At 41.5% G+C, this 13891-nt stretch overlaps 1 protein-coding gene across 2 annotated transcripts in view; it reads left to right on the top strand.

Moving 5' to 3' along the window:
- The window catches only part of csmd2 (CUB and Sushi multiple domains 2), a 246732-nt gene that overhangs the window by 113992 nt on the left and 118849 nt on the right, over positions 1-13891 (top strand). For both annotated transcript variants that reach the window (XM_029248162.1, XM_029248161.1), the window contains exon 6: positions 13551-13663. In XM_029248162.1, coding sequence (XP_029103995.1) covers positions 13551-13663 — 113 coding nt within the window. The remainder of the gene's footprint in view (positions 1-13550; positions 13664-13891) is intronic.

Genomic DNA, 13891 nt, shown 5'->3' with positions numbered 1-13891 from the left:
ACAGGGCGTAAGGCTGGAGGGGGAGGGGACACACCCAGGGCAGGATGCCAGTCCTCCGCAAGGCACCCCATGCGGAGCTCAAACCCCAGACCCACCGGAGAGCAGGACCCGGTCAAACCCACTGCATCACCGCGCCCCCTATTTATATATATATCTAGAAAGGTGATCAGAAATCATGGATATTCATTTTAAGTTTTAAGCAGCTACTCGTGTGATGAACATTGTTTGATATGGCGGAAAGAAACAAACTAAATGCATTTAAGAATCACACATCTGCAACGGTCTCTTTTTCTGCTAATGTAATGAACACATTTTATTTTCTATGAGATGTAAGTGACTTTGGAGAAAAGCCTCTGCTAAATGAATGCATGTAAATGTAAATGTAATATAGTTCCAATGTATATTCCCATGGAGGGTGTTCCTGTGTCTTCCCTCCTTTTTTCTCTCCATTGGCTTCATGTGATTACATGAAACAAGTTCAACGCTCTGGTTACTCTGAACCGTGATCTCTCCCTACACTCTTGCAAGAGTGCTGTGCTCCTCCACCTCTGGCCTCTTCATGGTCCTACTCACAAAGGTTCCAAAATCAGAAGTCTTCGGTTCTCCATTTCGGTGGTGATGTGGTGGTAAATAAATAAACTGAAATAAGTCACCATCTGCCAAAATTATCTGTGTATTTGCTATTTGAAAGTCACTTGTACTAGCAGCTACTTGAGGGATGTGAACCAGCAACATGGTGGTATCAGACAAGAAAACTGTGCTTTGATAGTTCTGTGTTTGAACCTCTTCATCTGTTATTCATGCACATTTGTTCGCTCCCAGTTGTGTATCATCCACTATATAAATGGAAATGTTAATGCAGCTTTTTTTTTAATTATTATTTTAGGGGATCATTTGCTTTTTTTCAAAGGTGAACATTCTGACACTGAGATGAAAGCAGGTTGGGATTACTGATATTGCAACATCTTACACCAGTGCTGAAAGACCATTAGAGTCTTAGGTCTTGGCCAACAACAGATTGAGATGAGAAGTATCTCCAATCAATCCTGGGAATAGACAGCTCCCCAGCTATTAACATCCACAGCCTGAGCATTTGCGAAGGACATTGTGGCATGGAGACTAATTTCCAGGAGCTCTGAGCAAACCAAAATTAGTTTTAGTGCAGGCCCGGAAAAAAGTGAAATAAAAGTAAAATGAACAGTTACGTTTAGGGGTCACTGGGGAACATTTAAGTGCGGAATTAGTTGTTGTTGCCATTTTTCAAACACCATCACACAGCGGTTGCCCCTGGAAGGGTCGTGAAGAACGGAAGGTTGCTTTAGGTTGGCCGGCCATTACGGATCATCTGACAGTGAGCACAGTCCCATGCTTTACTGTCAAACTCATACCATTAAATGAAAATATCAGCATGAGAGAATTCTGCTCATATCTCCCACAGACTGAAATAAATTGTAATAAAATGAAAAACAGCTGATTGTATTGTATCTCGGTGGGCTGCACTATTCCCTGGCAGCTCGCGGGCTCTTGGTTTGAATGCTTCCTCCCTGTTTGAGTGGAGAGTGCATATTTGTTTCCTGTATGGACAGGAGGTGGCATATTGGTTCAAAGGTCCTGGGTTCAGATCCCTGCCCCTACAGTAGTACCTTGGGTGACGGTACTTACCCTGAATTGATGCTGTTAAATATGACCCAACCAAATAAATAACTAAATAATCGTAAATCGCTCAGTATGTAAATCTAGCATTGTAAGTTGCCTTGGAGAAAAGGGATGTCAGATTTTTTGCCAGCATACTCTTCAGATGAATTCCCTAAATTACTGTATGTGTCACAACACTATGTGATACACTTCCTGGGACCCTGTTCGCTCGGTGCTCCTTGGATTTGCCTCCAAATCACCTCGAACGCCACTTGAAAAGCAGTTACTCGTGCCGCAATTCTTGTGATGTGTCATTCAAGATAGAAAACCTTAAAGACATTTAATCTGGTCTACAGCACAGAGAAGAAGGGGTATTTTAAAAAAAATAATAACTCAAGGACAGAACAGCTAGGCAAAAAAGGAACGTTATTCTCATCGTTTGCTCAGCTGTAACGATGCCGGCGAACGCAGCCACGCGGATGATGGAGTCGAAGGCGACACTTCAAAAGAGATGTCCTGTTTTTTAATACACTCACCGTGTGCACACGCCCGTGAATCACAGAGTCATTAAAATGCTAAAACTTTCCGCTTTAAAGTCACCCTGACCCGTGCTCCTAGGAAGCGGCGGGATGGCATACAAAGCAGAGCCAATGATTGATCTGCCTAAATAGCCACAATTAAAAGTGCCCCGTGTGTTTCTGAGCAAGCGCCTCATGAGCACAGTTCAGTAGCTCATTCGTCATTCACACCTCAATAGAAATCCATATACACACATACATACTCACTGTCTTCCTGTGTACACATAGTGCTCATGTACTCATATTCGTACGCAGTCAGACCATATATACGCTAACTTACTAATACTGCTCGTATTTACTGATACGTATCTCATATATACACTTACACAGTCATCTTCACATATAAACATCTGGTAAATTTAAAGTAAAAGTAAGTGTATATAATCCACCTACAGCTCATATGCACAGCTGCAGATACACACAGCAGGGATAGTCCTAAGATGATTATGCATACATACACATATACAGTGCTGCATGAAAGTGTGTGAACCCTACGGGGACGGTCAGTATTCTTGCATAAAATGAATTAATGGTTTACACTATGATTTAAACACCTGTTCCTACTTACCTACTTGGTTTAACCAGTGCAACTGGAGGTTCAGCTATTTTTGCACCTACACTACTTGCATGTTTTAACTACACACATGCTTTCCTTTAAAGCAACATGTGGAATTGATCATTACACACTTATGTCACATGAGAATAACTGTTTCTTATTATATAACGTGGTAAAACAAAGTATGGTTTCACATACGTACAATCAGCACAAACACACACACACACACATATTATATATTTAAATATATCATAAAATGTTTCAGACAAGAGACCTTCATCAGCAGGAACATCACATGCTGCCAGCAGTTTTTATAATTTTTTCATATAGCTGATGAAGTGCTTTTACCCAAACCGTCCTCTGATATTTTTGTCATCAGAATTATTTTTTGTGTACATCATATTCTGACCATCTCTGCATTTTTCAAAAAAGAAAACAAAAAACATGAATAAAGTCTTAAAGTCTTAGTCAGCTATTGCTCTCCGTAGAAAGTGAAAATATACTGAGGAATTTGTGTCTTTAAATGTAAACTGTCATTGGGGTAACTAGTTGTTAATCTCATAATGGTCACTATAGTAAAAATGAAAATATTGCTGCATGATAACCACAGATTTGCAGTAAGATTTCCATGGTACTCCAGGAACTGTGTACCATGGGGAGCATTTTGGCTCCAAGGAGGTGCCACTGGTGGTTGTTGCCACTGGAGAGACCCAATTCAAGCAAATCCCACCTCATTTTCCCCGTATTTTGAAAATTTATTAGCTGTGTTTAGACAAGTCATGAAAATCTGGCTGTAAATAAGTAATCAGTGGAGCTAAATGGATTTTTGTAGGATATCCATTGATTTGTTTGGAAACAAAGGGCTTTATCGCTCCACTGCCCTGTAATTGAGGTCACTTGTTAGTGAGCTCTTAGTGAAGTGCTCTGAAATTGCGTCCGGTGTTTGTGCGCCGCTTGTCTTCTTAACTCGCTCACGAAGACACATCTGTCTCTGGGTGAAAATCAATTCCTGCTCATATTTACAATATGTAACGGTAATCCATGCTTCATGTACACAAGGAACATAACTGCATTGACACATGTATGTTCCAATATTTGCTGCCAACAAGCACCATCACGTTTTTCGTGGCTCTGTATTTGTGCAAACCGTAATTCCGGCTGATGGCTCTTTCATGAGGTGATTCTTAATTTTTGAGAAAATCTACAGTTTCCCTGTTTACTCATAAAGTAGTCACTGTTTCTGAGGAAGGTGTGATGTAACGCTTTTGTGTGATGGTGGGTGATCTATCCTAGAGCCAGAGACGGGAGCATCATGATAGACGGTTACCAGAGACCCTTCCCTGCCCTAATTGTAACGGCCAGCTGCTGACATGTGACAACCAATTGTAGGAACTATAAAGGCAGCTGGTCTGAGGACTTGGGATGTGCTATTTTGGAGAGCAGCCTGAAGGCTAGGCCTGTAAGTTATTGTTTTCTTGTTTTGGTTTTATTATTTGTGACTGCCCAAATGGGTATGTTTTAAATTTGTTTTTTTTTTGTTTTTTTTTTTTTTTTTTTTTTTGAGGTGCGGCGGACAGGGTGGTCTAAATCTGTTTTTGTTGAAAAGTGCTCCTGTCCTGTGCCCCAGTCCTCCCCTATGGTGCTTCTGCTCCATGACTTGCCACAGTTTTTAAATGCGTACAGGGTACAGTAGCTATTTCATGGAGTCCTTTCTATCCCAGTTGACTTTCTTCAACAGGAAGATAGATCAAGTTTGCTAAATGCATATAAAGTCATAAAGGTGAGGCATAATTTTTGGCTGTACAGACACTCTTTTACTTACGTAAATCTGACTAACGTAAATCCAGATTTACGTAAAAAATTCCCAGCATACACATTATTTGCGGATAGCACTTACGCAAAACATCTGCAATACATTAAGCGCAAGTCAACGTAGCCAGAAAAGGCAGGAAGCTGGATCTTCCCAGTCCCATATATTCTGAGCCATGAACGCATCTCCTCTTGTTAGTGTGGTGCTTTTTTTGCATATTTTTTACCCATTTCATTATTCACAATGCCTGGTGGTAAACGTGCACTTGACGGAAAACTAGAACCGTCTCGCAAGCGTACGACAATCGATTTGGAGATGAAATTGAATATAATAAGGAAATATGAAGGTGAACAAAGATTATTATCTATAGCACTGGAACAAGGTTTAGCCGTATCGACTATAAATACGATAGTGAAGGATGCTGCACGTGTAAAGGGGCACGCGATGTGGAATGGTGGGGGAGGAGGGGGAATCTGACATACGTAACTTCTGACTTACGTAAGGGGTTGAAGAATGATCTATTTGCGTAAATCGAGGGGTGTCTGTATGTGCATATTAGCAAACATTAACAGTTTAGTTTTAAAAATCATTTGATGTAGGTTTTCCTCAGTGCTTTTGCAGAGCAGATGTCTCCTTCAGCTCTGGATGTTGAAAAGATTTGGGAACTGCTTTCTGCCACCCATGTAGATAGCATAGGTTCTCATGTTTATCACGGTACCCATGTGGGATGAGTTTGAGACCCAAAGATCATTCTGCATAGCCCAGCAGGCCCTGTCCTGAATCTTGGATCAATGATAGGCTACAGGGAGGGGAAAGACCTTCCTCTAATTCCTTTTTTGGATCGAATCCAGCTTCCAAGTCCTTTACAAAGGCCTTCATTCCACTTTCAGCATAAATTGTTTTTTTGCAAAAAAAAAAAGGTAGGGTTGAGAACCTGTTCGAAAAAGATCTTTACGGCACCCCTAATGGCATATTTATGAAAGTTCTAATCTATAATGACATTTTTGATAGTTCCTCTCCTCCATGGCTTATCAGAGGTGCGACGCGTCCTTTTGAGTAATCGCCATACATTAATAGAAGCTTATTGAGGCTCAAATTGCCTTATAATTCAGGAGGGCGATTCATTTGTCTCTTTATAAGCGAGTTGTGTGAGACTGATAAGTTGAAAAATGTGTTAGTCTATTTATATATAAACTTAGAAGAAGCAGTATCGGAAATCTTTTCGACATTGGTCCACAGCAGAGCTGCTAACCCATGGTTCTCAGGGTTGCAGAGTCTCTCCCTCTCTCTGTCGTAATCCTGCTGTGGGGCATGCGCCCGACTTTCAGGCTCGTCTTAAAAAAAAGAAAGGGAACCAGCAGGTCATTGGCTTAATTCCCATGATATTACTATTGTCCGCTGTTGACTGAAAACACAGAGGTTGTTTCCCCCTTTAAGTCTGTATCCCGGGCATGTACAAAGTTGGAAGTTGTGTCTGTAGCCACAGGGTTATAAGTTCAAATCCCACGAATGGCCCCGCTGTTACAGACCATCCCTTGTAAATATTAAACGCATTTTTTGACTTCAAACTCAAGCATTTCTGTCAGTGCTCATTTGACACGCTACTGTTTATCTCTACTTGTAATAGGTTAGGGAATTAATGATGCATAATCTCATGTGTGATTACAAGAGAATTACAAAAAAATAAAGTTGAATATAAATAAATAACTCAAACCTTTTTATCCTCTGTTAAATTGCTCGTTTTTGCTGTTGCTTCTCTCCTTTGTCCTTTTGTCATTTTCTCTAGAAGAAGTTCAATTCTGTGTGGGCCTACACAGAAGCATAGTTATATTTTTCATTTTATGCATTTATTTTTTAACCCAACCATTTTTTTTCCTTCCCCAATCTAACAAATGGCCTGATTTAAAAAAAAAAAAAAAAAAACAAGCATGCCAGTCAGATGCTAAATTCATCGCTCATAAACTTTGCTGCGACATTATGTGTGGTTTTCTTGTATGAATTAATCATAAATGGAGATGTTTGAAAGGAGGAGCTTCCTTGTCGGCCTTTAAGTCGGATGTCTTCATGAAAAGAGATGCGAAGTTGAACAAGAAGAATATAATGTTTTTATTTGTATGACATGAAGCTTTTATAAAGCTCTTCTTGAACGTGTCTGTGTCTGAAGGGATCTGTTATGTGACTTACTTTAATGTTCACAGCCAAGTGTTCAACATGAAGAACTTGAATTAATTCCACCTAACTGACTTGCTTAAGTAGTATAGTGGTTAGAGCTCCTGTATTTGGACCCAAAGATTGCAGATTTGAGCCTCACCTCTGGCTCTAGTACTGTTCAGTAAGGTACTTACCCTGAATTGCTCCAGTAAAATTGCCTAGCTGTATAAATGGGTAAATAATTGTAAGTTGCTTTGGAGAAAAGTGTCAGGTAAATGTAACTGGTCCCTGTCGGTTTATCCCACTTTCATGCAGAAAATATACATTTTAAATAATATTGCCTAAACAAACTAACATGGTGTATTAGTACAGGCAGTCCCTGGACTATGAACGAGTTCTGTTCCTAAGTCTGATTTGTCCGTAAGTCGGAACAGTTAGGTACGGTTCGTGTTTAATGTCAGTTAGTTAAATGTTTCTCTTAGTATATAGTATATCATGTACCTTTCTCAGAGGGTGCGGTGGCACAGTGGCGCAGTGGGTTGGACTGGGTCCTGCTCTCCGGGGGGTCTGGAGTTTAAATCCCGCTTGGGGTGCCTTGCGATGGACTGGCGTCCCGTCCTGGGTGTGTCCCCTCCCCCTCCAGCCTTACGCCCTGTGTTGCCAGGTTAGGCTCTGGTTCCCTGCGACCCCTTAAGGGACAAGCGGTTCAGAAAGTGTGTGTGTGTGTACCTTTCTTTGCATAAAAAAACACTAAAACATCTTTAATATAATAATAACAAATGTTACTACAGTATTTATAACAGAGATAGAGGAGGATAAGGAGAGAGAGAGAATGTGTGTGTGTATAAAAAACATTAAAAAAACTAATGTTTGTGTTTCCGATGTTCGTTGACGTTTCACGTTTGTCCGATTGCTTTATTATTTCCGCTTTAGTTTTTAGTCGTGATCGTTTTCCTTTTCTTTGATGCATCACCATCACTTGCATCAAATTTATGATTTGGTGCCATGGTTATGAGGGTAAAAACCAAAAAATTTAAGCCAAATACATTAAAACACGAGACACTGTTAACAGCAACATGGTCTCACTGAAAATAACAAAGTCTTGGGCTCACGTCCACAAGCCGACGGACCGCTGTAGACGAACAATGTTTCGATGCATGTTGCAAAGTAGCACCCGTTTGTTATTTCAAATTACGTTATTGTATATAACTCGAATTTTTAATATAGCAGGCTTTACGGTTCATAACCCAGGTACTGCCTGTAGATTAAAACCAATGTTAACTTGGAAACCATGGAATTACAAAGAAAGGGATTTCAACTGAAATCGATTAGTTTTTTTTTTTTTTTCCTCCACCAGAATGATAGCAGTGGATATATAGGTGCATATAACCTGGAAAGCAAACAGTACAAAAAAGCATCATTTATCTTTTTTTAATCATATAGCATGGCTCACAAGGAAGAAATCCTTAGGGGAACTTGCTGTTGTAGCGTTGAGGGAGGTATTTAAACTAAATTGCTTTGGTATGAATCCAACTGTATGCAGAACTTAACTGTTAAAGCTGTAGCCTTTACTAAAGAGGTAACTAAGGTAACTGTCATGTAAACTCATGAGAAAGATCTGTCAGGAAGGCTGACAGTGGATGAAACAAAGTAAGTGTTCCATGACCAGTGGAAACAGTGCGTTTCACTGATATTTCTCATGACCTAAAGATGTGGTCAGATGGGAATTAAGTTTGGCACGTGCTGTCAAACACCTGTCATTCCGAATCAGTGACGATGATGAGACATCCTGGGAGCTCTCTGATGTCCCATTGGTGGCGAATGGAGCCTAAACAACAATGAAACCCAAAGGAAGGGACAGTACATTGCATTTGCAGCCCACAGCTCTTTGACACACTGAGCTCCAGTTCAAAATCATCTCAAGAAGCAGCAGATGGTGTGGTAGTTTGAGCTATTGCCTTAAAATTGTCGCACCCGCTCTCCAATCCTGGATCCTACTGTAGGACCCTTGACTGGGGCGTTTAGCCCCAATCAGCATAAATAGCGCAGTATAAAGTGTCAGATAAATAAATAATGATGTCTATATATGTTATACACACACACACACATTTTCAGAACCGCTTGTCCCTTACGGGGTCACGGGGAACCGGAGCCTACCCGGCAACACAGGGCGTAAGGCCAGAGGGGGAAGGGGACACACCCAGGACGGGACGCCAGTCCGTCACAAGGCACCCCAAGCGGGACTCGAACCCCAGACCCACCGGAGAGCAGGACTGCGGTCCAACCCACTGCGCCACCGCACCCCTTATGTTATATAATATCTAAAAAAAATATTATTAGAAAGGTGATTTGGAATCGTGGATACTCACATAAAGTTTTATGCAGCTACTCGTGTGATGAACATTGGTTCATATGGTGGAAAGAAACAAACAAACTGTACTTAAGAATCACGCGTCTGCATCTAAGTGTCTCTTTCTGCTAAAGTAATGAACACATTGTATTTTCCATGAGATGTACATCTCTTTGGAGGAAAGCGCCTACTAAATGAATACATGCAAATGTAAATGTAAATAACTAACAGACTCCAAAGTGAGATGCTAAGAAGTGATAGAAGAGTCACAGGTCATCTGGGGTCCCTTCCAGCCAGCTCAGCATGCTGAGCCGCTTTGCTTTCCGCTCTCTGAATATGAACAAGACTTGGCACGTTAAAATGTTTTATATTATATAAACGTCTGACATTTAAGTGATGCACTTATCTCAGATGTGGAAAATGTGATTTAAGAAAAATATGCTTAGAAAACACAATTTTCAGGCAGTCATAATTCTCCTTTTTCATCCTTAAGTGCAGAATGTAAGTCTAAGGAGCAGTTAGAGGTTTGCATCCCATGAGTGCTCTTGCTGTTGAACCCTTGACATGAATATCCCACTAGTAACAACTCATAACAATTATTATTATTATTATTATTATTATTATTGTCAGAAGAAAAAGAAGAACAGTTTGGCCGTCTAGAAAAGTACAGAGGGAGGCTGAGAAAAGAAGAAAAGACAATGAACAAAAAGGGGGTTGTAAAGGGAGAGGAGAGAGGAGGAAAAAAAACTAATTTCAGTGAAGGTGTGTCTGCAGATGATTGATCCTCCAGAAAACATTCATCTTACTCTCTGCACCTCTGCATCCATTTGTTACTTTTGAATGCCTTAACTGCTGTTTTTATGGATATGTTTAACCCCTGAGCTTCGGTTGGATAAACAGAAGGGGAAGAAGCCTGCTCTTCTGCATGTAGTTCTGTTCCTCTGTGTGTGTGTAGGGGTACCAGGAAAGGGGGTGTCAAGGCTATCATCCATCTCGCCCCCTCCACCCCCTCACCAAATGAGCACAAAGCCACTTTTCACATTGCCATTTGAGGAACACTCTCTGTGACGTATTGCTAGAAGAGCGTTCTAATAGTCTGAGTTATCATGAGCACTCAGATCAATGTTCTCTCACACCAGTTAGTCTTATTTCTTCCTATTTCGACCGATTTGTTCCACTTTAGTTGTCTCCAACTGGATCTCATTTGGCTGGCTCATGCCCCCTTCCCATGCATTAGTAACAAAGTGTTTAAAATTCGGAGGTTCAACCTCCTTACGAAGACAGGGAAATGGCACCACCTTGATTAGTGGCATATTTTATTGTGAGTGATGGATGACCTGAAAGGATGTAATAGTTAAAAAAAAAAAAAAAAAAAAAGCCATGGCGGGGTTAATGAAGCAGCAGGTAGTGTACATCCTGGAGGAGTCACCTTACAGTCTGAAAGACTCAGGTTTGAATTCTGTTCCTGCTGTAGTACCTTTGATCCAGGTACTTACCCTGACTTCATACAGTTAAAATTACTCTGCTGTATAAATTAGTAAATAACTGTAATTATCCTTATAGTGTAAAACAACTTGGGTGAAGGAGTCAGATAAATGCAGAATATTACTAACCAGCTCTATGAACAGACAGATTTCCTGGACTTGCTGATAAAGGCAAGAAGATCCATATGGTTTCCATTCCATCATCTTTGTAGAGATGTGTAGTGTATGCTTTTCACGTTGTTTAGTGCCGTATAACAATGTTCATCCCGTGTGACTTACACACTGCGCTGCTCCACACTTTACCCATCAGCACAGCCATTCCAACAAAGTACTAACAGTAACAACAATTCCCATGGAATGTAAAGAAAAAACCACTTGGTTACAAACTCTGCACTTAACCTGTTGCAGACCTTCAATAAAAGGTAGAACTTTTATGCAAACCCTTTCTGAGGTCATGGAGACGCAATGAGCAAAGCATAGACCGTCTTGTTATTATTATTACTATTATTACAATTTTACATGGGGATATATTATAATTTCGTTTGTTATTTTATTTTCACTGATTTTTTTATTGATTGTTTTGGTCGGTCAAAGCTGGGACTCCTTGGCTGCTAATGAATATGTTGCCACACTGGAGCAAGGTCGCAGATGAGCTCCATAAAACACTGATTTCCCAGTAAAAACAATGTAGGCCCCTCCCCCACAGAGAGCTCGCTGCCGCAAGCACGGCAAAGGGTGAGATCCATTCCTTGCCAGGGCCATTGGTTGTGTTGAAGTGCCGCTCCCCTGATTCCAGCAAGGAGCCGCTGACAGGGTGATGTAGGGGTGCGAGGAATAACAGAGGCCGGGTGCTCCCGCCTCCCTCTCCGCCCCGCCTCCGTTCTCTGACAGCCCAGGTGAGGAGCTCGTTATCTCAGACAGGTAATGGAGGGCAGGGATTACGGCGCCCTTTTCGATTCTCGTTCATTAGCTGCATGGGAATCGGGGCCCGCTGGAGACAGCGGAGGCCATGATTATGAGGCGTCGCGCCCGGACGCGAGGGCCAGCATGCATTGGGGCGTAATGAGGAACCAAGCGCCCGTCGCTCAAGTGGCCTTTGTCTTTCTGTCTCGCTCTTCCTTCTTCTCACATCCTTCGTTTGGAATGTTGCCTTCAGGAGTGAGCTCACCTTTATCGCACCAGAGCGATGCCCACAGCTCCTCAAGCCTGCCTTCAGCCTTTTCCCCATCCTATATTGCACCGTGTAATGGAAACTGTTGTCTAACGCTGTCGATATTTTCAACATCTAATCTGCAAATTAAGCAACATTAATTCATCACAAATGCAACCATTACCTTATTACAATGTAAAATTTTACAGCGCACAAAATTGACAGTTAACGAAGGGTGGGAAGAAACACCTAATGTGGTTGTAATTCAATTGTTTTAGTGTTTTGGAAAACGAATCATGCCTCTGGAAGAAACGTGCTTGAAATCAGGTTTTTTAAACACCCTTTTTTAGCTGGTCGCTAATCCGGTTCATTCCGAGGCTTGCTTGTCATTCCCGGAGTTTTATTCTCTCTTTCTTTTTTTGGATTCCTTGGTATTTTTAATGGGTTGTGAGGTTTCAGCCGTGCTTTGAGGAATCCTAACAGCCGTCTAGGGATGGGGAGGCTCGCGACGCGTGTTGCAAAATGCAATTCGCTGCTACAGCAAGGCAAGCCGATTAACTTCTCTTGCTGTTTTTCGATTTCTTTTTCTTCTTTTTTTTTCTTCAGCACCCTAAGAAATGCCAGCTAAGCACCAGAGATGACTAGCATAAAGATAAGGGTCAAAGCACGGAATGTGCAAGACGGACTCCAGCGGTTAGATCGGCTCTAGAGACACGGTCGTAGATCCTCTGTGGTGGTTCCTCGTTCCATTCTTGGTCCTCCCATCCAGGGGTGAATGCAATTTTAATGGATCTGTGATAACTCTATAGTCAATATCTGGCTCAAAAGTAGGATGTCATTAAGGAAGCCAGTCAGACAGGTACAGGCAGTGCCTCCAAAGTGGTCAAGGTCCTCCTTGTCACTTTTATAAGATTTGGTAACCATGACAAAGGGAAACACCGAAGGATAGCTGCTGTTGTACCCTTGAGAAAAGGTACTTGGTCTGGTTGGGTTGAGAAAATACTGAAAACTTAATGTGGGGCTCCTGAATGAAAGAATTTTTTTAGCAATGATGGTAAATTAACAGACTCTAGTAAATACAAATACTATGTAGGACTGTACATTTGCACATCTCTTTTGACTTCAGGGCACTGAAGGTGTTTAGGTGTGTTATCGTTAGAGGTCCTGTGAGGTGAAGGGGCATTCTCTGAAATCTGTTTGTATGTCTGAAAATCTTCTGTGGACTGAATGAGTTTTAGTCCATATAATCCCATTGACTAACCCACCTAATTTACTTTTGTGGACATATGCTGATCCAAAGTATTGAATTGTGGAATTGGAAAGGGGTTTTGGGATTAAAATGTGCTTAAAATTAGTGAGGACTCCAGACACTACATGTAAGTGAATAATGATTAGTTTTATTCAATCTTCTATGTCCCGTGTGAGACTGATCATCAACATTGCTTTAAACTATTTGTCAAAATGCACTTTGAAAAATGTTTAACAGAATAAGATAACAAAAAGCTAATTCTGCTTGTTTTCAGTTTCTGAGTTTATTGTTTGACCCCTTAAGAGCTCTCTGATTGGTGTAAGATTCAGATTTCAAGGTGATCTCTCTAATACTTGAAGCACATAAATGGAATTAGATTGATTTGTTCCACAGGTCAGGATCAATACAAGCGTTTGATTATTTCATCAGTGATCCTGACCACCAGCTTGCCCTGTGTTAATGGATGGATTTCAGACGCTCTGCCCTTCCGCGTCGGTCCACGGGATCCGTCTGTCTACAGCCTTCGCTTCTGACATCTTCCTTTCCTTATCCCCACCACCCCTCAAACCCCTTGCCATATTCTCCAGGTTCACAGGGCCCAACCTCCCATCTCCTGTCATCAGCAGCAAGAACTGGCTTCGTCTCCACTTCACGTCTGATGGAAACCACAAGCTCCGTGGCTTCAGTGCCCAATACCAAGGTGAGCACCATCTCCAGACCTCCCAGAGTGCCACAGGCCCAGCCGGACCCATCCGACTTATCCAGTGCCCCTCAGTTTGTTGTATTCTTCATAGATCTCTCACACTTCCTTGGATAAGTGCAACATATTTATGAACAATGACATGGAAGGGTTTTGACAATGCTTCAACCACCGTTGATATCAGTCATCACCAGCTGACCAATGAGTGTTGCTGCATCATTAAGATGC

The sequence above is a fragment of the Scleropages formosus genome, chromosome 23 (assembly GCF_900964775.1).
Source record: "Scleropages formosus chromosome 23, fSclFor1.1, whole genome shotgun sequence".
Lineage (NCBI taxonomy): Eukaryota > Metazoa > Chordata > Actinopteri > Osteoglossiformes > Osteoglossidae > Scleropages > Scleropages formosus.
This window is presented reverse-complemented; position numbering and strand designations above follow the sequence as displayed.